At 42.9% G+C, this 25100-nt stretch overlaps 1 protein-coding gene across 1 annotated transcript in view; it reads right to left on the bottom strand.

Annotated features, from left to right (window-relative positions):
• TECRL (trans-2,3-enoyl-CoA reductase like) overlaps window positions 1-22832 on the bottom strand; it is a 161251-nt gene extending 138419 nt beyond the window's left edge. The window contains exon 1 of the mRNA XM_006267171.3: window positions 22530-22832. Within this exon, the coding sequence (XP_006267233.1) occupies window positions 22530-22760 (231 nt within the window). The 5' untranslated portion in view covers window positions 22761-22832. The remainder of the gene's footprint in view (window positions 1-22529) is intronic.
• Window positions 22833-25100: the final 2268 nt, after the last annotated feature.

Genomic DNA, 25100 nt, shown 5'->3' with positions numbered 1-25100 from the left:
AGTATGATAGCACTTTTTAAATGTAACACTTTAAAGTACAGTAATATAAGCTACTGCACATTAAAGCACATGTGTAAATGTGCCCAGTAAAGTGTCTTATGTAGATGCACCCACTATACCCATAAAACAGTGGGTATGCAATGAGAAGTTGGGCTATGATCCAGATTTTCCCAGATTGAATATACTTCCAGGATTCTGGTTTTAATTCAAGTCCTTGTGCTATTAAGTGACCTAAATTTCTCTGTTCCTATAGTTTATTCTGTGCTCAGCTGTGATATATAAAATAATATGAATGAAGACCACTGTTGTCTTGAATGAAGAGAAGATCACACTCTTTGCTTTTGAAAATTATCTTAATTTTACTGGAGATGTGCTAACAATTTGGCCGCAATGACATAAAAGGCTGATATGATAGCATTATGCATATTTGGAGTAATTTCCAGTTGATGCTCTGTACAAAGAATAGTTGTTATCCTAGGGAGCTCAGAATAAAAAACGAATCCATGCAGTAAAGCGGAGATGAAATGGTCCTCAATTATCAATAATGTTATTATCAGGAGACTTCATTTTCATTAGTAGCTATAAAATCTGATTGCACCTGGGGGCTGAGAATTCTTGAACAAAAGAATGTATTATTTCTTTACTTCCCAGTTGCATTGTAGTTGCACTACAAACTGGTCCCTTTTTAGAAGAAATATGCTGCTAGGCAGAAACAGACAACAGAGGCAACTGTTTTCCCTCTTCTCTTCCTGAAGGTGAAGGTGACACAAGGTAAGAAAGAAAGAAAAGAAAGACTGCTAACACTTAAGGAGTTTTCAATCCAGTCCCAACTTTTCAGTGTTCAACATGTTTACTCATCTCTGAGCAAACCCCACTAGGCATGCCATGGCACTTCACCTCATAGCCTCTCCTTGAAATGAAATTATTGAGTTTTCTTAGTTCAAATGGTGGTTTCAAAGTTAGACCGTATGAGAATGTTGGCCCCATCCTATGGCTTTGATCCTCTGATAACGTTTGTGTTTAAAATTCTGCTTGAGATTAATGGAAGATGTGGTACCTGCTCAGTTTGACTAGGAGTCAGGAGGGAGAGTTCTAGAAGTAGTGAAAATTATCTAAACTTTTGACTCCAGTGATGTCATGACCTACTTTCTGGAACTACAGCATGCGCAGTTTAGGTCTGAGCAGTAGTGGGGTGGAAAATCTTCCAAGGGTGAGTCTCTCACCTTCTGAGGTAACAACATTCAATTGGTTAAAATTATGGTGGATGTTTAATTGACAGTGCTTCTGTCTAGATGATTGATTGACAGACTGATTGGCAGGAGTGAAGTGACCAGTGTGAATAAATGGAGCATGCACCTGTGAGATCACAGAATCATAGAAAATCAGGGTTAGAAGGGACCTCAGGAGGTCACCTAGTCCAGCCCCCTGCTCAAAGCAGGACCATCCCCAACTAGATCATCCCAGCCAAAGCTTTGTCTAGCTGGGTCTTGAAAACCTCCAAGGATGGAGTTTCCACCACCTTTCTAGGTAACTTGTTCCAGTGTTTTACTACCCTCCTAGTGAGAAAATTCTTCCGAATATCTAGCCTAAACTTCCCTTGCTGCAACTTGAGACCATTGCTCCTTGTTCTGTCATCTGCCACCACTGAGAACAGTTCAGCTCCATCCTCTTTGGAGCCACCCTTCAGGGAGTTGAAAGCTGCTATTAAATCCTCAATCAGTCTTCTCATCTCTAGACTAAATAAGCCCATTTCCCTTAGCCTGCCCTCAAAAGAAATGTGCCCCAGCCCCTGAACCATTTTTGTTGCCTTCCACTGGACATTCTCTAATGTGTCCACATCTTTTCTGTAGCAGGGGCAGGGAGCAAAACTGAACACATTACTCCAGATGTGGCCTCACCAGTGCAGAATAGAGGGGAAGAATCACTTCCCTTGACCTGCTAGCAACACACCTACCAATATAGCCCGGTATGCCATTAGCCTTCTTTGCAACAAAAGCACACTGTTGGCTCATATTCAACTTATTATCTGTTGCTGGCATGTGACTGGATAAGATGACTGAGGTGTGAGTGGATCTGCGTGTAAGTGTGGTCTGGGTGAGAACTGTTCAATGTATGTGGTGGGTTTTGATTGATGATGTGGCATGGTTTTTATCCTGGCTGTTTGACCACAGCTCTGAGAAAGCTTCATAGCACAGCTTTGAAATGGGAGTGTTGGTGATCAGCCCAGATGATCATCCAGAGTAATATCATCCCATTTAAGTGTAATGTATCACCCGCCCCTTTGGTATATGGAGTGCTTAGTCCCCTGAGGAGAACAGCATATATAACTTCATGAGGAAGAGGAAATGAGGGCTCCAGTGAATTGTCAGTATGAAGCACCCTGCCACAGCGTGGTGAGAGAGCCACCTTTTGCTCTCTATTTATTGCTTCTCACATACCCTTGTATTATATTGCCTGTTGTTCTTTGTATATATGTTGGATATCTGCTAAAGTCCTATTGTTTGCCTTGCCTGCAAGTATTTTACATTAATATAGTCCAGTTGATTGAAACTTACCTGAGTCCATAGTGTATATGTAATTTTCAGACACTAGGGCTGCGTCTAGATAAGCGTGGACATATGGTATGTGGCACCGCAAACACATCTGCAGTGCCACATACTGCACATACAGGTGCTCTTCATGCTGCAAGGGCCCCATGCATGCACTGCTCCACCTTTTTTTTCCATGGGTTTTTTTGACCCCATATCCAGGGCCTCTCAGAAGTGGAGCTGGGCTGCCCAGAGCTGCACTGCAGCTTCCAACCAGGGTCCATGCAGCAGGATCCCACTGCTGCAGCCCCCAAAGGCCTCCAGGACCGCAGATAAGGCTGCTGGGTCCAGCCCAGTGCTGGCCCTAGTCTCCCCTACTGTCCCCCAGGGTAACTTGATGCATGCCAAAGTGTGCATGGCATGGGCGTTCCCTGGGGACAAGTAGCAGCTGCACAAGGTCTGCATGTCCACAATACCAGGATTTGGGTTTTCAAGGATTAATAACCCTCACTACTGCTAATTTTTGATTCCACGTTCTATTTAGTGAAGAGAGTTAAGTTGATTAAAAGATTTGTGGGTCCTCAAGAAGAAAGGTTTTAACAAAATACTTGAATCAGAAAGTGTATCAAGTATTAGTGTTAATGCAATTTCTTGTAGGTTAAAAAAGATAAAATGAAAACTATTTTTGGTTAAAAACTTTGCTCCAGGAAAATTTTGTTTCATAATAAAACTTTAATTTTGATTTTTTTTTCCAGTTTTATGTTACTTTTGTTATTCCTAATTTTTTGGCTGACAAGCCATGTGCATTGGTACATACATATACATGGGACTCTATTTCACTGAGGACTCTACAAGGACTTCTTTGGGGACTCTATCAATATGTATACATGCTGAAGAGCCATAACTGGGTAGTTCTGTGCCCTAGGTGGAGGTGCATGTTCATGGGGTAGGAGCTGCATATAGGCAGCTGGAGAAGGCAAGGCATCTACGAGAGAGTTTGCATTGGCTACTCTTTTCCAACCCCATTTAAGTCAATGTATTGAGCTGATGTTCCAGTCACCCCACCTTAGTTATGCTACTGACATCATGGTAGTACTCATCCCTGCTGGGCTGTTCACAGTAACACTCTGCCCCTTTCCTCCTGCTGACACCCACCAAACTTGTCAATATGCTTGTGAAGATGCTCTGGATTCCCCAGTAGCTGCTTACAAGCAGATTGCAGGAGGAGGCCCTGTAGATCCTTGACAAGTGTATTCCTGAGTTTGAAGCGTTCATGTGGAGCTGGTAAGCAGAGCATATTCAGAAATGTTCCAACCAGTACATGCTCCTGCCACATTATAGAGTTGGTCTCTCTGGGCCCCAGTAGGAACTCTTTTGGAATACACATAATCATACTGATGAGACCATTGTGCCCATTTCAATATAGAAGTCTAAAGAGAACACTGACCTATTCGTTAAAAAAATAAGTTTCCCCTCAGAAATCGTCCAACTGATAATTGACTTCTATGGATTAAACAGACAGTTTCCCAGGATGCTTGCAGAGAAACAAAGAACAGAGAAGGAGAAAATGGAGAAGAGGGAGTGGGGGAGAAAATATAGAAAATGTGTAAGGGATTAAAAATTAGCTCTAAAACCAGCAATGGCTAGAAATTCAACTAGGTTGCACAATACCAAAGACTGTCAACAGAAAATGCTTACTGCCTGTCTGCTAATGTTCCTCCTGATTTTTGTAATGGGTCCTCTCTTTAAAGAAGAAGTACAGGTTTAGAAAAGAAGGTCAGAATTATTTTTAAAGCTTTTTTTTTAATAAGTTGTTTAAGTTTACAGAGTTTTATTATTGTTACTTTAATATTAACATATTTGTGAGCTTATTTACCAGTCTAGTATTAAACGGTTTAGATATGTTGTGAAGTACCACAGGCTTCAGACTCCAGAAAGTACCTGAAACACACTCCCATGTACCCTAAATATCATGCCCTATGGTGTTTTAATACTAAAATAATGCATACAAAAGAGGTCATTAGACAACTAAATTTTCACTGCAAGTTTTGCTGATGGTTCTGTGAATATAGTAGCTACAGTTCCCTAGGGTGCTATAGTGATCCACCTTATTCATAACTTGCAATTATGTATGAATCTGCCATACAGTGAGATAGATCCTCAAATGGTGTAAAGAGCCATAGCTAATGGGAAATATAGCACATTTATGAGTCTGTCACAATCGATATATATACTGGGCCATACCAATTCCTGTTTAGAATGCCACTGATTGTAATGGACTTACACCTGATAAATAGCTGGCCTACTATTTCTAGCCACGATGGCTTATGTTCATGAAGAGATTGATCCAAAGCCAACTGTTAGCAAAGGGATTCATTCTATTGTTGTCAATGCACTTTGAATCAGGCCTCTATATGTTGGATTTCATGTAGTATCTCTTTTCCAAGTATCAAGAATCATATAAAAGAGAATTCTAAGTTTTGGAAGTTAACATCATTTGCAGTGGTCACCAACCAGCTGATCGCACTCAACTGGCCAATTGGGGAGGCTCTGACAGTCAGTCTCAGAGGATCCATGATTAGGAGCAGCAGGACTCATGTGGCTGGGCTGAGCCTCATCCCCTGCCGCTGGGGCCAGGCCGGGAGACTGCGACGATCCCCCTCTGTGCCCCCTACCACCAGGTGAGTTGGGCCCTGGCTGGGCTGGGCTGGGGGAGGGTCAGAGCCTGGGCAGCTTGTTCAGGCAGGCAGGAGGGCTCCTGCCACTGCACACACCCTGGCAGAGGCCTGGGGGACATGTGCCCCTCCCAATCTGTGTGCCGAGCAAGGTAGCTGCTGCTGTGTGCTAGGCTTTGTGCCCTAAGCCCTGCTTGCAGCCACCTTAGCAGGGCTCAGGGCACAAAGCCCAGCATGAAGCAGCAGCCACCTCACCCTGTGCATAGATCTGGGGGGCACGTGACCACCAGGCCTCTGCCAGGGTGCTTGCAGTAGTGGGAGCCCCCCTGTGTACCTGGACACACTGCCCTGGTTCCACCCCTCCCTTGGCCTGGCCCAACCAGGCCAGGGCCCCACTCACCTCTGCCCCTGCCCCACTCCCTCCCCCACTGCAGGGCATAGGCAGATTAATGAATGGGCAAGCTGGGCATGAGTGCAGGGGCCTCTACCAATTCAGGGCCCTGGGATCCTCATCAGCAGGGAAATGAAAGACAGAGTTTTAAACTCGGTGTCCATTTTTGGTGCCAAGTTTAAAAATCTGGCTTTGACATTTGCTTCCCTGGGAACTGGAAGTGGGGCCCCTCCACCAATGGGGTTGGGGGGGCAGGGCTGGGGTCACGCCATGCCTGTGGGCATGCCTGGAGAATCATGCCATGCCTGTGGGAAGAGGGAGGGCTGGGTGGTGCCATGTCTGCAGGGAAGGGGGCTGAGCCAGGGTAGGAGAGCCACGCCCCACCTGGCAGGGATGGGGGCAGTTGGGACCAGGCTGGGCCAGGCCAGCCGGGCCAGGAGCACCGTGCCTCACTGCACCTTTGCGGGCAGCAGTGCTGGAAGGGCCTTGGGAGCTATAGCCTCCGAAAATTCATCTTAGCCCCCTGCAGCCACCCCTCCCAGTGCCACTGCCCACCTGCAGAGACATGGCATGGTGCTCCTGGCCCTCTACATCTATGTGGCTGCATGGGACAGCCAGGCAGGAGATCCCTGCAGATAAGTATAATGGGGGCCAGGTGGGCAGGGAGACTGAGCTGCAACTACTTGCAGTGGGGGGGGGGGAGGTGTAGAGGGCTGCCTCCATGTAATTGAGCGTGGGGGAGGGGAGAGGTCCTGTGAAGGGAAATTGTCTCTGTCTGTATCTGTGTGTGTGTCTGTCTGTCTGCCTATGTCCATGTGCAGAGTAAGAGTAGAGTGCATACACCTGTGCATGTGTGTGTGTCCATTCAGCTGTAGCAGGGGTGGGGAGCAGGAAGAGGCGGACATGTTTCCCCAGTCCAGAGGGATCCACCCAGCCTCCCCTACCAGCACTAGGAGGGGAAGGGGCCCCTCTTCCCCCACTGCAGCCCAGCTTCCGTGGGGGGAGGGGGCCTCAAATTTTGTGTTTCCCCAGGACCCCAATACATCTTAATCTGCCTCTGCCTGCCCCCTCTCCCCCAACTGACCTGATAGGTGGGCAGGTGGGGCTAGCATAGCGAAGGGGGGCAGTCCATCCTCTTTTCCTTCAAAAAGTGATGTTCACTTTTAAAAGGTTGGAAACCACCGCCAGCAGACACCCATTAGTACTTCCTATTATCCTGTAAATTAGTTCCTCTACTAACTTTAGCATGACGAAGGTTACCAATTTTTTCCAATCTGATCTCTTTTTGCTAAATAAATAACAGCTTCAGTGGCAGCTCTCTGGACATCTCATATCCAGGCACACATTGAAACAAGAAAGATAACACACAAGCAAGCAGAAATTAGTGCATCCTATTGTTCCTTTTCATATGAAACTGTCAATGGCACTACTGACATAAAAAGGTTGTCAGCTTCTACTAGAGTAGCAAGAAGCAAGTTGGATGAGTGGCTCAGTACAATCTGACTGGGTTCACCTGCAGGCATTTTTTCTGTTTTTTATTAGCTACTCTTTCTTTTTCTTCCTTTCCCTACTGTACCTATAAGCAGTTGAGGTATAATTCAATGTCTATAGTCAGGAACATGAGTGGGTTTTGTAACATGCTTGTAAATGTATTATTTCTGTTGCATTAAGTCTTAAAAGTCTCAGCTGAAAGCAGGGCCCCATGGTACTAGTTATGGTAAAAACTAGAGACAGGCAATGTGCTGACAAGCTTATGATGACAATAGAGTAAGGAGGGAATGCTTATAACATGTATAAAGTCAGACAGCAGACTAATGATCAAACTTGGTCCAGAACCCCAGTTCCCTTAACCAGGGGACAAAGCTTTTCAAGGGAACTTTATATAGTTAATTCCAAACTGTTAGTCCAGCATCTCATTCTAAATTGTTGGGTTAGCCACTGAGAAGCGCTTTGGAGTAGCCACAGGAGTCTTCCCACTAGATTTTTGAGTGATTCTGAAGTAGCTTTATGCTTGCTTCTGCGGCTCTGAAGCTTCATTAGCTATTGCAACCATAAAGTTCCCCCCCAAAGGTAAGAGAACCAAGGGAGTTGCATAGCAGTGCTTATCCCTAGTAATCTGCTCAGCTATCCTTGTCCTGCCTCCATCAGCCTATTGAGGAATCTCATGGGTGGTGGGGGGATTGGACTAATTACCACTGCATGGCTTTCCCTCTACAGGGGATTCTATATCCCCCAGCTAGACCTGTAGAAGATTACAAGTTCATTGCTTGTTTGGCTGGACTGTCTTGTTCCTGCAAATAGTTCTAGTACTGAGATGGAGCAAAATCTTTCCATTGCTGGGGGACATCACAATGAGAAGGATTATTGATCCTTTTGTGAGATATGCTGTGCACCAAGCAGTAGAAAAGGCATCAGAGGTCAGAACTATGATTGCTAGCCTGACTGCACATTCAGCTAAGAATCAGGCCCAACGTGATGTTTCCAGGACTTCTTTGCTATTCTTACAGAATAAAATGTTATCACAGTAAAGGAAGATACTGGAGAGAACCTCACCAGCTGTGATGATTTCCAGTAGATGAAAGCTCCTGTTTTGCCCTGCAATGTTTCTGTATTTCTCTTAAGCAGCTAAAGTTTGATATCCCATTACCTTGCACCTTGTGCAGTCATGTTCAGCAAAATGGGGCATGTCACGTGTTCAATTAATGCAAAGCAATAAACTCTGGAGCTTTTTGCTCCTGGGCATGCCATTTGAATGTGCATCTGGGATTGCAGCACACTGAGCTGGGTTGGGACAACTCTGGTTGGCAGGGAGCCCCAGGAGTCAGCCTGCCAGCTCAGGGCTGCTCCCCCCTGGCTCAACATACTGCAGAGAGGCTGGCTGGGGAATAAGGGTGCTCTAGTGTGGGGCTAGCCAGCAGATACCCTCACACTGAAGCACCCTTGTGTCCCAGCCAGCCACGGCAGCATATACATGTGCACTGCTGCAGAGTAAAAAACTGCAGCAGGACAGTACTTGCAGAGTTAATTAGTTTACTCCAATCTAATAGAGATGCATGTGCAGATGTGCAGTGTTTACTGCCAATCTAATTAGTCTACTCCACAGTAAATGTCTTGTGTAGATGTGTCCACAGTTAAAGCATATGTAAAACTCTAGCAAATGACCACCCTGGTACCATTTTACTCCTACTTTGCACCTACTCTGTACTCATGTCAGCAGTAGCAGTACCCTAATTTGAGGATGATCTCTACCATGGCTCATGGATGGGTCTTCAGGAAACTTAAGAGCTGAATCCTCCAGCTCATGTAAATAACAATGGAAAAATCAGCCCTACTAACTGAATGCATCCTCTGAGAGTTTCATTTTCCCTCCCATTTTTCTCAAGAGTTGTCAGAATGGCTTATAAAACCCTCCTTTCCCCACATGCCTCTATCCCTCCTTTCTTTTTAACCCCACTGAGACATTTTCTTTCTCTTAAACACTAATATTTGGATCAAGTATTCAGCACATTTTGTTTTGAAAGCTCATATGGGTTCTTATTTAATCTAAATGAGATAGCCAATCTCTATTACTACATATAAAATTTGGCATAATATCAGTGTTTGGATTGAAAGGCCACCAGAAAAAGAGATGTACATTATTTTATACAGCGATAATCAAAAACTGAAATTTACTGAGAGTACTGGGGGAAAAAAGTCTAATGATTTGATGTTTAATGAATACCTATTTATCTTAAAAGTCTTCTGTAGTTTATGATGTGAAATTAAAATGATGTGTATATTTTTATTTGTGAGGATTCAAATGTTCCTTATACTAGAAATTGGTTTTGCAGTTCACGCCTGAAAGAGTCAGAGAAAACTCAGAATCGGGAGTGTGCAGAATGTCTAGGAAGTCATGCGAATATCCTATATGGATTTTAGTATTTAGGACATTATGTGTTTTGGTAAGCTGCTGCTATTTCCACTGATGTTCTCTAGTTGATTATGAGTCTTGACTGCTACTTAGCATTGTAAAGCCTGTTCTTAAAAGAAAACTTGTGTTTCTTAGGAAAGCAGCTCTTTGCATGACTTCCCTTAACAAGTTACCAGTGCATTATAAATGACAAGGAGGAGAGTTTAAGGTTAATGGAAATGTTCTATTATTGCAAGTAATAGCTTTAAGAAGATACTTTAAAGATAGATTTTGTTCATTTGAAAGTGAATATGACACACAAAAATGTAAGCAGCGGATGCAATAAAAGATATCACCCTAAGAATTTTTTGCCTCTCAGCTTTATAAAAATAACTCACAAGTCAATACATGTGAAGCTATTTTTGCTTCTTGGAGATGACCAGGAATAAATGACTCAGTCATGAGTACTTTGCTTGGCTGCGTGTGGGTGATGTAGCCCTTTGTACATGAAGGAAACAGCTACTTTATTACAGCATGTTTCAAAGAGTGGAGATCAGTGAAGTTCCTGCTTAGTAATATATGATACCATGGACTTAATTTTCTATAAAATAAAAATAGGCCTGATTTTCCTTTCATAACAGGAGGAACAGTGTATGTCAGGAGGAATTCCACTTTATTTTTATTACTGTAGCTTCGAGGCACCCTAATCTTGGGCTATGGCGCTAGTGTACTAGTTGTTGTACGAATACAGAACCAAAAAATATGGTCTGTACCTCAAATATCTCACAATCTCTGTAAATCAGGAGAGTTATGCCAGTGCAAAACTAGTGTGAATCATATCAAAACCAGATATCATGCATTTTTTCAGCTAATTTTGACTACACTGCACCATTTCCTACTGTACCAGAGCTGTTACTAGTATGTAGATGGACCCCAGTCATAGGCAAGGACTCCACTGTGCTAGGTATTGTACAAAAACAAAACAAAAGGATTGTCTTTGGCTCATAAGGAAGAAAAGAGTTGTCCTTTTCAGTGGTGAGGTGACAGAACAAGGAGCAATGGTCTTACATTGCAACAAGGAAGGTTTAGGTTGGTTATTAGGAAAATCTAGGAGGGTAGTGAAGCACTGGAACAAGTTAGCTAGAGATGTGGTGGCATCTCCATCCTTAGAGGTTTTTAAGGCCCAGCTTAACAAAGCCCAGGGTGGAATGATCTAGTTGTCGATGGTCCTGCTTTCAGCAGAAAGTTGGACTAGATGACCTCTTTAGGGCCCTTCCAACCCTAATTTTCTATGATTTTATGATTCTGTAAGCAGTGAGGGGGAGAGGGAGAGAAAGAACATTATTTGATGATCTGTTCAGGTCCTTTCCAACCCTACCTACTATGAAACTATAAATTTAGTTCAGTTCTAATAACCTTTATACCTATGGATGCTAATATTAGGGCTGTGCAAAATTTGGACGGGTGTTTTGTTTTGATGCTTTTTTGAATTGTTTTGAGCTTGAAACGACGAAATTGAAGTGAAATGAAAGGCTTCAAAACAGTTTCAAAATGAAACAAGGACACTTGAAATGTTTTGAAAGTTTTGAAATGTTTTGAGTTTCAAAGCTGGGTTTGCTTGCAGATAAAGAGAAAGTAAGGAGAGGGAGGGGGAAGAGGTGGGAGAACTGCTCTGATATGGACATGTGCAGTGGGCCAGTGACTGTCATCCTTCCCTGAGGTCCCTTCTAAGTCAAGTGCTCTGGGGAAGGGATGGAAAAACAGCATAAAAGCAGCTTAGCAGCGTCAGAGAAAGGCTATCACTTCCTACTTGCTAGCCTGTTCCTAGCAGTGGGATCCAATACCTTTTGCTTTCCTAATATCCATTTGTTATTATATTCATTCCTTTCAATTTATTCCTCCCCCAAGTTCCTCTTTTTGTTTTTGTTAGTCTATTTTGATTCTTTTCCCTCAGAAAAGAAATCTGTAATTTCTCTCACAGTGTGCATTCCATTCACTGTGCACAGAAGCAAAGCATATATTGCATATTATAATATAGAATTTATATAGGAACACATACATATGTTTATATATTGTATTCATTACATACATACATATTACATTACAGAAAAACACACACATTTTCCAGCACACCAAATACACTATGAAACACACTATGAAGCATGCTGGAAAGGCATCTGGCAAGCCTTTAGGCAGGGGCAGAAGAGGGAGGAGAAGGAGAACTGTAAGTCCCCCCAACCTCCCCAAATTGAAACACAGCCTCTTTCCTACAACTAGCAGGCATGAGGCTTCTGGTTCTACTAGGAGCTAGTAGAGGGGAGCAGTGCCACTACCAGAGTCTGCATCCCCTCCAAGAGCACCAGCTATAATCTCCTGCCACCACCACCACCATGACAACAAGCAGTAGCACCAGCATGACAGTGTCCTCTACCCCCATTTCACTTCCTATCCTGAGCCTTCCAGTGCCAGAGGAAGACCTGGATCTAGATCTGTATCTGAGTGCCATAACAAGGGAAATTCTGGGGAAGGAGGGGGAATCATCTGATTTTGTGCTCCACAGTCCTCAAGTTTCTTCTACAGCCAGGTCTTCTTCCCTAGGAGGCACTTTTTTAGGAGATTGAGGTAGAGGGTGTGGAGGCAAGTGGCTCAGCTGAGTCCACTGCTCCTGTTGCTCCTGTTGCAGCTGAGTCCGCTGCCTCTGCCTGCTGAGGAGGAGAAAAAGAAGCATCCGCACATCTACCCACACCCTAGAAGCAATGGGGTGGTGTTGTCTGGGATCATTTTGAACTGGCAGATGATCCCACATATGCTACCTGCCTGCAATGCCAAGCCAAAACCAGCCAGGGCAAGTGAACGGAACACCTGAGCACCACGGAGATGCTGATGCATCTCAGCAGGCACCACCCTCTTGACCTTGCTCCTATTCAGCCTGGCACCAGTGAAAGCATGCCCAAAAAGAAGTCCCCCTCTCACTCCAAAGCCCCCATTCCCCTTAAGCAGAGGCAGGCCATGGTGGAACAGTGGGTGAAAGGCAGGTACACAGCAGCGTGTGTTGGAAAGGTGAGCAAGATCACCCAGAGCATCAGGGAGATGCTTGCTCTGGATGGCCACCCCTTCTCCCTAGTTGAGTAGCCAGGTTTCAGGCAGCTCATGGCACTCATGGCTCCATCCTATCAAGTGCCCATAGGCACCACCTTCAGCAGGACAGTGGTACCCTCCCTGTATGAGACATGCAGGGAGTACTTGAGGGAGGAGCTGTACAAGGCAGGTCTGCAGGTGGCCTTGCACATCACCTTGGACATCTGGAGCAGCTGGGGTGGCGATCATGCCTATCTCTTCCTCACAGGGCACTGGTGTGAGCAGTCAGGCCGTTGGTGGGTTCTCCTTTAAGCCAAGGTGATAGATGAGTCTCAAATGGCAACTGAGATCAAGGGGGGCATGAACTGCTTGGTGCAGGGGTGGCTCATTGGGTAGGACGAGCTCACCTGTGGGTTCATAGTCACCGACAATGGAGCTAATATGGTCAGGGCAGTCTGTGATGCCAAATTTGTTTGGAAGAGGGGTGTAGCACGTAAAAGTGGAGATATACCTGGGGAGTCAGATGTCTGGCAGGTTGTAATATGTCAGAATTCCAATTCCAGAAGCCCCTGCACCTATCTCCTTGAAACTTGACAGGCTTTGTGGCCTCAGCCAGGGCTACCCTCCCTGATTTCATTCGAATCAGGAAAGAAGTGAAAAAGTTATAGGTATTTTCATGATCCCCCTTTATAGCCTATGGACAAAACGTCGAAACACATCAAAACAGTGTTGAAACAGCATCGAAACAGCAAAACAGTTTTGATGAAACAAAACGGAACTGTGCTTTAAAACAGCAAAACAAAACACTATCGCTTTGAAATGGCGAATGGAAGTTGAAACAGAACTGCATTTTTATACAGTCCTAGTTTAATACACATACACACACACATATATATCACTGCTTCCCTTAAAAACATGGCATATATAAAACTGTTATCTGTAAAAATGCCTTTTTGGTGTTGCCAACCCTAAGCCTTCAAAAATCATGAGTTTCAGGCCCAAAGAAAATCATGGGACTGTTTTAAGGATCATGAGCAGAAAAAGGAATACTAAAGCTAGAGGGATTTTGAATTGGCTTCTGGTTTCTGAGCTTTCAGTGACACTTGTTTAAAATGCATCTCTGAAACAGTAAGATTATGTTTGTTTGGGTTTTTTGTTAAGGAAAGTTGAGATCCTGACATAATCACATGACTCCAGGAGCTGGCGCTTTAAGTACAAAACACCCTGAGTATTGTGCGACTTGTAGGACTGCAAGAGTTGGCAGTGTTGTATTTCACATTTGCATGTGTAATGAGCCAAAGGTCAGCTGGGGCTGATCTGGTTCTAGGCCCCATCCAAAGGTAACCAGACAGCCAGGTTGAGTCATACCTTTAGGAAGAGGGCCTGCCTACACTGGCTATATAAACTCATCATAGAGAGCTATCTGGGCAACTGACTGACTTGTTGTGTCTCTGGCCTGCTTGGAATCACTAAACCTCACTCTGTGCTCTGAACTTCTGGCTTAGATCCTCCTGCCTATTCCTGAATGCTCTTGTTCCTATCTTGGATCTCCTGACCTGGATCAATTGCTTGACCTGACCGTGGCTTCATGTTCACTTTTGGCTTGATACCCCAGACTTAAACTGCTTCTTGGCTTGGCCTTGTCTTAAACTCTGGTAACCCCCTAACCTACATGCTCCACTCAAACTAACTGCCTATGACCCCATATCTTTTACAACATGCTGTCTGCATAAGTGGAAAAGCCTGGACAATGTAAAAGGGGCCCAAGTTGGGGAGGAAAAGGTGGAGTTGGATTGAAGAGCAGCGAAAAGGAGGTTTTCTAAGGTCTGCAGTACACCAGCAGATGAACTCCAATTTGTAGGAAAGAAGCCTCCATCCCTGCCAGTCTTGGATTGTATCCTTCTAACAGCTTAGCAAGCAAAATGCTGAATCACATAATTGCTGAGCTCAAAGGCTTTGGAGGAGAAAAAGCTTTCTGTGTCGGCTTCCCTTAGGTGATTTATCCTGCAAAACTATATTGTGCAACACTTTCTGCCTTAAAAGTAACTCGTGCAAAATTAATTATATTGCACTACATTTGTTGGAAAATACATTTTAGTACAAGTTAATTCAAAGAAAAAGCATATCTCAAACATTGCAGCACACACAGTTATGAGTTAACAGTCATAAATCAAATCATTGCTCATTAATAACTTCAACACTAACCTCTGTTGGGATTTGGAAATAAGTAAAGGTGGTCAAGAAGTAGCAGGTATTATTTGTGGGAAAAAAAATAATATTCTAATTTTTTACCAAAAGAAACAAACTAATCACCAACATTTTTTTTTCATATTCAGGTTTCTGGGATGTTGTTTTCTTCCTCCCATTATTTTTTTTATCAACCCTGTTTTCCATACTGACAAAATTGAAAAAAAGAACCCCCAAAAATCATACTCTCCTACCCCCATTCCACCTCTCCGTATAACTATTTTTCATTCAAAAAACTTTGAACAGAAACTATTGGACAGCTCTAAGCATACAAGCTCACATACTTCCCCATGGGTTCTGACTCCAGCCTTAGGTGGGTTAGAGAGTTTGCTCTTGCTTAGAGCAAGTAGCTAGGCAAGAATTCATAGCTCCATAGACTTCCAGGCTGTTAGGGATTGTTATGTCACATTGTTTGACTTGCTGCATTGACAGTACACTGATCCCCCTGCTTTCCATGTGTTAGGTTAGGAGTGTTTTTGATGTTTTGGGGCCGTATACCTTGCTATTGCACATCAGGGTTGTCTGTGTGGTTTGAAGAATAGGTTAGACAAGCACTTTTATGGGAAGACTTGGATGATCCTGCCTTGAGCAAGGGGTTGGACTAGATGTTTTAACAAGGTCCCTTCCAGTATAGTTATGATTCTACAACACAGGCCAGCCAGCCTCACCCACTTATTCCAGCATCAAGCTCATAGCCCTGCTTGAGCTAGTCTATACCTTTCAGGAAGGGCCCCACCCTTGATTTAAGGGCATCACATGATCACATGGATGACTGGTATCATCTGAATTGGGGGGTACGTGCCCCCCCACTGACCAGTCAGTGACCAGGGGGAGTCCCCCTGTGGCCAATGTCATGGACTTGGGGGGGAGTTCCCGTGGCCAATCGCACTCACCTGAAAGCAGCTGCAGCCACTTCTGGGAGCCCCATAGTCGCTTCATTCAGAGCTTTGTTCAGGCCAGCGCTCAAAGGGGAGGCACCGGCATTCCTGCCTGATCCCCCGCCCGTCACCTAATCAGGGAGTGCAGCCTGACAGGGGGTACACCAGCGGTCTCAGGGGGTGTACGTACACCCCCATGCACCCTCTACACGTCACCACTGCATGATCAGAGGAACTTCTATACCTCAGCACAAACATATTGTGACTGGACATTCCCAAGCCACTTCACCCACTGCCTCACATGCCTCACCACTTTGGCAGCTCATGGTTATCCCTCTGTGAGAGCACTTCATACCCCAGGGCCTGATATACTTAAGTATAGCAGCTGGGTTTGACCTTAGAGTAGCCACAGAGTTGAATTTCCAAGTTTGAAGTGTGTTACTGGGGTTGAATGGATTAAGCATGTTTGGAAATATCCAAGGTGGAACATGCTGCCACTACAGTGTAAACATGCCCAGAGGATCCACTACAGACCTTGAGTAGTTTCACAGTAATTTAATTGCTCTGCTATTACAAATGAAAATGTATCTACCATAACCATTAGAGCTCATTAGGCCAGCGTTTGCCAACCGGTGTGCCACGGCACACTGGTGTGCTGTCGGACATGTCCAGGTATGCCACAGAATCATGGGGGTGTGTGGCTTCCAGAGAGCATGGCTACAGCTAGTGCCACCACTGCCACCCCACACTGCAACTGCACCTTACCCTCCCCCGCTTGTCAATGCAGGAAAACTAAAGATTTCATCTGAGCTTTTTTAGTATCCCATGATAGCAAATGTGTTCCAGACATCAAATTATTCTTATAGATCTTTTCTGAATCTTTTCCAACTTGCTAACACACTTTCTGAAGTGTGTCTCTCTCAGTAGTGCTCAATATGCTCCAGTAAATGTCTCATTAATATCAGTATGTAGCAATGACATAATTTCTCTGCTTCTGGTAATATTGCCTTGCTCATGTGGCCAAGGAAAGAATTAGCCCTCATAGCTGCGGCATGGTCCTGAGAGTTCATATTCATTTGGTTATTTACCAAGACCCTAAGACCATTTCAGTTTCATTACATTCCAGGATACAGTCCATCATCTGATAAGTGTGACCTACATTTTTTGTTCCTGGATATGTGACTTTGCATTTGGCTGAATTAAAAAGCCTGTCATTCAAATGAACCAGCAGTATCAAGTACTACAAGTTGGCCTGTATAACTGACCTCTCCCTCTCTTTATTTACCACCAGTGAGTCCTGGGAGCTAATGCAGAGGATGCCAGAAGAGCAGCCCTCTGGAGAGTCTGCAGTAGAAGCTGCAGCAACTGAGGGCTGGCAGCCAGGGTAAGTGAGATGCTCTCTTTCTCTTTTTTTCTCTCTCTAGCAAGGTTTTGCCAGGGCACAAAACTAGATAGTTATGCCTCTGTTTACCTCTCCACCATTTTTTGTATGGTCTGTAAATCTTACCAATAAAACTCTGGTTCTGAACACTACACAGTGAGAATACCTGGTGTGCACACTGTGCAGGCAGCTGATGAAGTAAGCCAAAATCCTCAAATGTCTGTAGCACTCCATTTCTATTTAAGCATCTAACTTCCCCCTGATTTCATGGAAGTTAGGAGCCTAAAGACCTTTACCTCGCTACATTCCTGCAAAAAATTAAGTGCATGAGTAACTGTGCAGAAAAAAATAAATTACAGCAAATTAAGAAACGGCACACTTGCTGCTGTGTACTTGCTGTCTGTGTGCCTATTTGAAACCTGTAGTATGCAGAGGCATTCTACCTGTCAGTGAAATAGGTATAAACTATTATGGCTTAGTTTTCCCTTCTCAGGAGGTAAGAGCATGCAGAGGGACAGTTGCCACAGAGCAGCTGATGTGTGATAAGTTCCTGACCTTTTCTAAATTTGCTGTACTTTTTTATGACTTCTTTTCTGATTGGCTGACTTGGCTCACATAAATAGTTTGATTGCAGTCATGGGAAAGACTCTCATGAGCATAATTACACAGGGTTTAGAGTGTTTTGCCAGATTGTGCCCTAAGTCTATAACAAGCTTTCAGTTCCAAACCTATTTTTCTCTCTCCCTTCAACTTTATATCTTCCTTAAAATGAATCGCTTCTGCTAAAATGTCCGGTACCTACTAGCAAAGGAGGTGAGGAAAATGTTAAAGCATGACCAATCAGAGGATTTTGAAGTCTGAACTTTCTTTAAAAAGAAACAAAAAAACAACCCAGACCTTTTCCAATAGTCTTATCCCAGAGCTATACCCCTCACCAACAGCAGACAGTACACACAAGCACAGGGCACTGTCATAATGGGGATGGCAACTACAGAGACATGTCGCAGACAACGAGCGAGGAGCACACGAGACTATATTTTGGTTCGCGTTACTCCCACAATGCACCGCACAGAGCAGCTGACTGTGGGTTTCTACCACACTGATCACATAAGAGTGAATTTACGTGGCTCTCCCACTACAACCCTAAAATATTCCTCAAATAGTTTTGTCTCCCGTTTTATTTTCTGGGTGGATGTTACTTATTTTACAGGAGAAGAAGCAATGTGCATTTATTTTTCTAATTAAATATAAAAGGATAAGGTTATATTTACATTCACTAGCCAGATCCAGATGTGCAGGCACATGCATTTCCCCAGGGACAAAAAGCAGAAGCACAATATGTGCCACTGCTACTTGTCCCTGGGGCATGCCTGTGCACATGCGCTCTGGTCCCAGCACCCTTACCTGGGATCCTGGAAGCCTCCTAGGGCTCTAGCAGTGGCAATCCAGCAGCAGGGAGCCCCATTATCCCCATTATGATAGTGCCCTGTGCTGTTGATGAGTAACAAAATTGATGAGTAACAGAATTGTCTTGTAAAAGTGGTAGAAATGGGTCTGGAGGTCAGTACAGATGAGGTCTTGGAATGTATCCCTATTTGTTACATTGTAAAGTGGGTTCCCTTTATGCAAATTTGAGTTGTGCACTGTTCTCCAGGAACATATGCACAGCATAAAGCGAGGGAATTCATCCCATAGGAATGAATGTAAATAGCGATAATTGGTTAGCGCCGCTTCTCGCCACCACCACCTCTCCCCACCATCCCACCTGCCCTCTGGCCACTCCGGCCCCACATGCTAACCCAGGTCCCATGCTCCTGCTGATCTTCCCTGGCTCCCACCGGCCCTGGCCCCAGGCACTGGCCCTGCACTCATGCCCACCGCACCACTTGCCACTTCTCACTGCCGTCTCTCCACCCCCCCTGCCCACCCTCCAGCCAGCCACTCAGGCCCCACATGCCAGCCCAGACACTGCACTCCTGCCACCCTGCCCAGGGCCCCTGACAGCCCTGGACCCAGGCACTGGCATGGGTGCTGTGCTCATGCCCCACCCTCCCAAAAACTCCTCCCTTCTCCTCAGCCCCCACCTGCCGACCACTCTAGCACCATGTGCCAGCCCAGGTCCTGCACTCCTGCCACCCTGCCCTCGGCCCCTGGCAGCCCTGGCCCCAGGGCACCGGCACAGGCCCTGTGCTCACACCTGCCCGCCCAATCACTACCACTCACCACTTCTTACCACTGTTGCTTCTCCCTGCCCACCTGCTGGAACTTGCTGATTCCACTGAGTGCTATAGCAAAACTGTCTGAGTGCTCAGTGGAATCAATGAGTGCTCAGTGAATCAATTTCAATGAGTATTATAACAAAATAGTGCTAACTGAAACCACCTTAAGCAGGGGTTACCTGTATACTATTTCATACAGAGCTAAATAAGCAAGACAGGCAAAGGCAATATTATTATTCTCATGTTAAGGAACAATTAATGCTCAAAACAATATGTGTTTAACCCACACTGAAGTAAAAAAAAATGCCCGAGATCTGTGATCATTTGAACTAAAATTTAAATTGAACCTGAAAACCTCATGGGTGTATGCTCTCTTCCCTAAATACACAGACCATCTATTAACTTTAATGGGATTTCTATACAACACAGTGATGACAACTAACCCCTCCAGCAGCAGTGCCTGCTGCTTATCTACATGGGATTAATCAACTATTCACTTCACCAACATTTCCATTAGGATGAAAGAATCAGAGGTACTTCCTCTGACATTATGATTTAGTTTTCCAGTCAGATTTATTAACCTGGGAAAATTACAAATGCATTTGCTAAGCCATAAACTCTGAATTGGTAACAATTTGCAAGGACAGAAAAAGTGTATATGTGTGCATATATATAAATATTTCTCTATATATAAAATTAAAATTCATGCATATGCTTCCTGTACCCTATTACACATCTTGACAAGAAATAATTACATGCAGTTCTGAGAAGTGAAGCTAACAGAAACTATATTACACACAGAAAACAGGCATTAGAAGTGCCATGTTGGGTCTATCTCAATGCTACATTTTTAATTAAGCAGAAGATTATGTAAAGTGCAGTAAAATGTTCTCTTGATTCCTCTAATCTACTACAGGAATATGGTTTTCTGATACCAGTGAGCTCCTGGTGAAATAAATAATGTATTTATTAATCTTCTATGCAATTGTATTTGCTTGAGAAAGGGATTTCATAGCTAAATAATGAATTTGGACGCCTAAATGAATGAGAACCTAGCATCCAAATCATTGAGGCCTCTGTGGAGATCTCATCCTTGTTATACTATGTTGAAATGATCTCTTAGTGTGATACAAAGAGGAGGGCTCTGAAGCCAGTGCAGATTGGTCCTGGTTCCTAATTAGAAGCCACAAGCTAGTAGATTCCATTTTTTCAGTTACTGCACCTCTTTTGTATTTTGTACTTATACCTCAAAAACAAAGAAAATAATCTTCATACGCAGAGAAAACCAGTATCATCACCCCTCAGTAACAGAGGAAGAGGTCTAAGTTTGGGGGATATTCTGTGAAGTACACAAAAATTAGTATCCTGGTTAAGAACTTCAGGTGCCTGTACACGTTCCCGGAGGCTGCTCTGATACACTGTAATTACAGCATGGCAGAGAAGGCTTGATTAATCGAGTCTGCTAGAGAAAGCTAATTAGCACGCTCCCGCCAGCCTCTGTATCTCAGTGTCCCTACACTTCAAAATGGTGGCAGGAGTGTTTAACCAAAGCTCATTTAGTGAGCTTTAGATAAAGTGTCCCCATCACTGTTTTGAAGTGTGGGAACATGGATACAGGAGACACTCTAGGTGCTTTAATTAGAGCGGCTTTCAGAGCCACTTTCATTAAAGCACCCCACCCCCGGAGCATGTGTAAAAAGGCCCTCCATGTATACTGTCCCACCAGCCATTCCCTAATCTGATAGACTGCGGTTCTGCTGAAACAAGTCAAATATTGTTCAAATACTGTCAACATTTGCATTCACTAAAATCAATTCCAGGAAATTAATGGAGCTTAAATTTAGGCCAAGGTATAAGTACTTTTTTCTGTTTTTTTGGGGTAAGTATTTTTTGTAATGATAATAATAAAGAAGATAACTTAGCAGGTTCAGGAATATAGATATAATCATACATTATTATTGTTCTTGTTGTTGCTTTTTATTTCTGTTTATTTTTGTTCCCTATTGACTAGGCTGAAAATGTGATTAAATATTTTACATTAGACATGAGCAAATGAATTAATTGATTTAGCAAAAAATACTCCCCTGTATTATAGGATAGTTCTTTAAAAGATTATGAACACTTGAAATCATTTAGCATTTCCCAGTTGATAAACATCAAAGACATTAAAATAAATATCTTAACAAGACTGAGCTACTTGTTCCAGATGTTGTGGGTGAGGATAATGAAGTGTTATTTTTTGAAAAAATGGTAAGTTGCAGGTTTCTCTTATGCCAGGCTTATGGTCTATGTTCAAAATACTTTTCAAGATGAAAACTTCCACAGTAAAGGATAATAGGATACATCCTGTGCTGCTATCCATTGACAGAGAGTTCCAGTGATTCTAGCTTTGATTTATACCAGCTGAAGAATTATTTATAAGTATCTAACATTAATAAAGAACCATGTATCTGTGCCCTGTTAGACGGAAGCCTAGGATACTGTGTTTATATCCTGTTTTTGCAAAGAGCACTTCAACATCAAGACATTGACTTGGCTGCACTGGATCCATATAATCACACATTTACTGTACAACTTTCTAGCAAACCACAAGGAACTCAGATACCAGATTGGCATGAAAAACTTGGTGATTAAAATATCTGCGAGGTATTTTGTCAGCCATTGTTTACTATGTAGTGAATCCCCTGTATCCAGTTCCCTCATTCCACTTATCCATGATTTGAATTGAGTTTATATGCCTGCCTTTATTTAATTAACAAAAAAACCCTCTTTCTTTTAGCAAAGCGTCCCATATCAGAACATACCGTTTGGCTTCCTTCCCATTTGGATAAAGGAGTTCTACTGCATATATATTTAGAAACTAAAAGAGTCTACAGTACCAGAGTGGCTCAAGTATTTGCAAATATCTTATTGAAATGTACTACTTTTCTTAAATTGCATGTTTAAGAATCAAGTTCTGAAATAACTACTGCAATTTCATAAGCTTCAAGACATAGGACACATTTGATTTCACTCCTCTTCCAGCAGGTATAAAAGGAGGCTGTGGTTATTTAATTTGTGAATCTTGCAGAATATGAGGAAAACCAACTGAAAGATCTGTGAATACATATGTTTTGAAAATGTCAGGTAAGAAAAAGGAGATTAAATCAATTTTTAATAGCATTTTGACACCAGAAACAGTTACCCATAAATGGCAGCTTTTGAATCATGCACTCCAGTGCACCCAAAACAGCATGCACTCACCTTATCCACAATGCAGATCTGCTTTTTGCTTTGGGCGTCAAGGATTTCTACTTCAAAGTAAGTGATTTTTGAATGCCTGAGAACTGGTGGTTGTCTGAGATGGCCAGCAGAGAGCACAAGCTGAGACAAGCTGTAAAAAGACCTTGTGTCATTTTGTGGCAAAGACAGTCCGCCTCCATGGGCTGCAAAGTTCCTCTTCTCTGTAGCACTGGGCTTATGCCTCCTGTACATTGTATGACCCAGTGGTAGCAACTATCATGTCAACACAGGGCAGTTCCAAGGGGAAATGTGTCCTCCCTGCATCAGTTAAATATGATCACGGACTGATGAGACATGAAGGTCAAGTGGCATTCCATTTTGAGAGTCCAGTCTTATTTAGCAGGATTGAAAACAATGGCTCTCTAATCCATTTCTATATTTAACTCGCTATTGTGATGTACAGCATTGCCTTTTTTTCTTTTTTTAAACGGTATTTGAAATAGCATGTCCTACTTACACCCTTTATCTTGATTCCCTAATATGACAATCCAGCCCCTGAAATTCCAGAACCTGAAAGAAATCAGGAACACAATGAATTCCATCATGATCTATGCCAAATATTTAAAAGTGTCCATGTATGAAACATATATCAGATGTCATCTATTCTAGGGATGCTTGTTAATGCCTGCAGGGGCAGTAAACAACAACATGCTAATAAGAGTTCATAAGCAGAAAGTGTTTTCCTTAGGATATACAAAAAACTAGAACTCTTGGTTCCAAAATGATACCTTTTATTAGACCAACTGGAAAATGGCAAGAATATTGTCCTTTTCTTCAAGCTTTCAGGATCAAAGTCCCTTCGTCAGGCTCTGGGAAAAGTGTAGATGGTACAAGATGGCAAAAAGTCCCCATAGGTAGGAAATAAACTTCATTTTTGCACAGAGGATTGTTTTTCTACTTTGTTCTTCTATTGGCAACCACTGCCAATAGACAGAAATCTACAAAAAATAAAATTACTCCAAGCAGAGAATCACATTGTAGTGAATAAAGAAGTATACCCATCAGCTCAAAGGCTTGATGAAAAGTAGAAAACAAGCTGCCACTGTGGAGAAGATAATATGTCTGGTGGAAGAGAATATACACAAATATTGGCAAAAACTGGTATTTAAAATCTGTAAAGTGCTTGGAGATATAGAAATGGGAGCTTGCTGTAGTGAACTAAATGAAAATTCAAGGAAATAAATGTCACACATCCAAGACAATTCCTTTCTGGAAGACATATTTTAATTAGCCAGAAATTATTTCAACTCAGTATGAAGCAATCTATATGAAATGCTATCCAAGAGGTCATATTGGTAAATTCCTTTAATGGTATCTTCTATTTCTAAATATTAATTAATTAAATTGAAAATAAATGATGTCAATCATATGGATTGAAAAAGTTCATATGAACTTAGTGGAAGAGCACCATTATAGTATAGTCTATTTAAAATTAAATAAACAACAGGACTTGAATCTATAACATCTTGACTGCTTACAATGAAAAAGTCTTTCACTTACCACATACATTTAAAAGACATAATTTTGGCATCTGACTTTGACAAATGAAAAATAATCAGAACCCCTTTCCACTGAGACATCTCAAGTGTATTTTAATCTTGTTATCCTGACATTCTCTGTGTGATACGGAAAGCAAATTATATATGATAATCATATTTTGGGAGTAAATTTTACTGACCAGACCCTTGGTGTAAAGAGGCATAGCTCTGTTGAAGTCAATATCTCTGTGCTGATTTACATCAGCTGAAGATCCCAATGTTTTATTTTTATATTAAGTCACAAGACTTGGAATATAGCACCTTTGTTCTGCATTGATAACAGTGAGTGGGGACTGATGGATAGAAAACAGGTTACTTACATACAAATTGGGGAGAGATACTGTACCAAAAATAAGCAAAGATAGAGTTACTATATGATAACCTGACATTTAAAAGGGAGATGGCAAGAAGTAATTGGAGATTTTGCCATTAATTTGACAAGACCTATGCTTCCCCTTTAAATTTCCTCACAGCTTTTTGCTATATTGGTTTTGATATTAAATGCACTGGCCTTTATGTTTTCCCCTGCAAAGATGTGCACCTGGCAGGACAAATAAATGAGCAAACTCCACATCTCCTTTAGCATTCATATTCCCATTATGCTCACAACTGCTAGGGGGTGGACTGGAGAAGGTGCCAGTCTCCTGCCACAGGGAGTTCAAGCAGTCATGGGGAGAGATTTATTATCCAGTATAAAATTGTGTGTTGGTATAACAATGTAACACAGGCATGGCAGGGCCAGTAGCTGACTGTCAATGGGTGCATCTAAACATTCATTAATGCCCAGTAGTTACTGCACATATAGTTTAGTACTTGTTTAATGAAGTACTAATTAAATCCACAGTAACTACAGTTACTGTGCAGTAGTGCTGATGCACAGTTTTTTTGTGATGCTTGCTGCACAGTAGCCTAATAACACTGCACAGTAGCTTATTAGCACTGTTTTTGACTGCCACGCTACTGCACAGCATTATTATACTGCTGCGCAGTAAGT

This window comes from Alligator mississippiensis, chromosome 2, assembly GCF_030867095.1.
Source record: "Alligator mississippiensis isolate rAllMis1 chromosome 2, rAllMis1, whole genome shotgun sequence".
NCBI lineage: Eukaryota > Metazoa > Chordata > Crocodylia > Alligatoridae > Alligator > Alligator mississippiensis.
The sequence above is the reverse complement of the archived record's forward strand: the minus strand, read 5'-3'. Positions and strand labels throughout refer to the sequence as shown.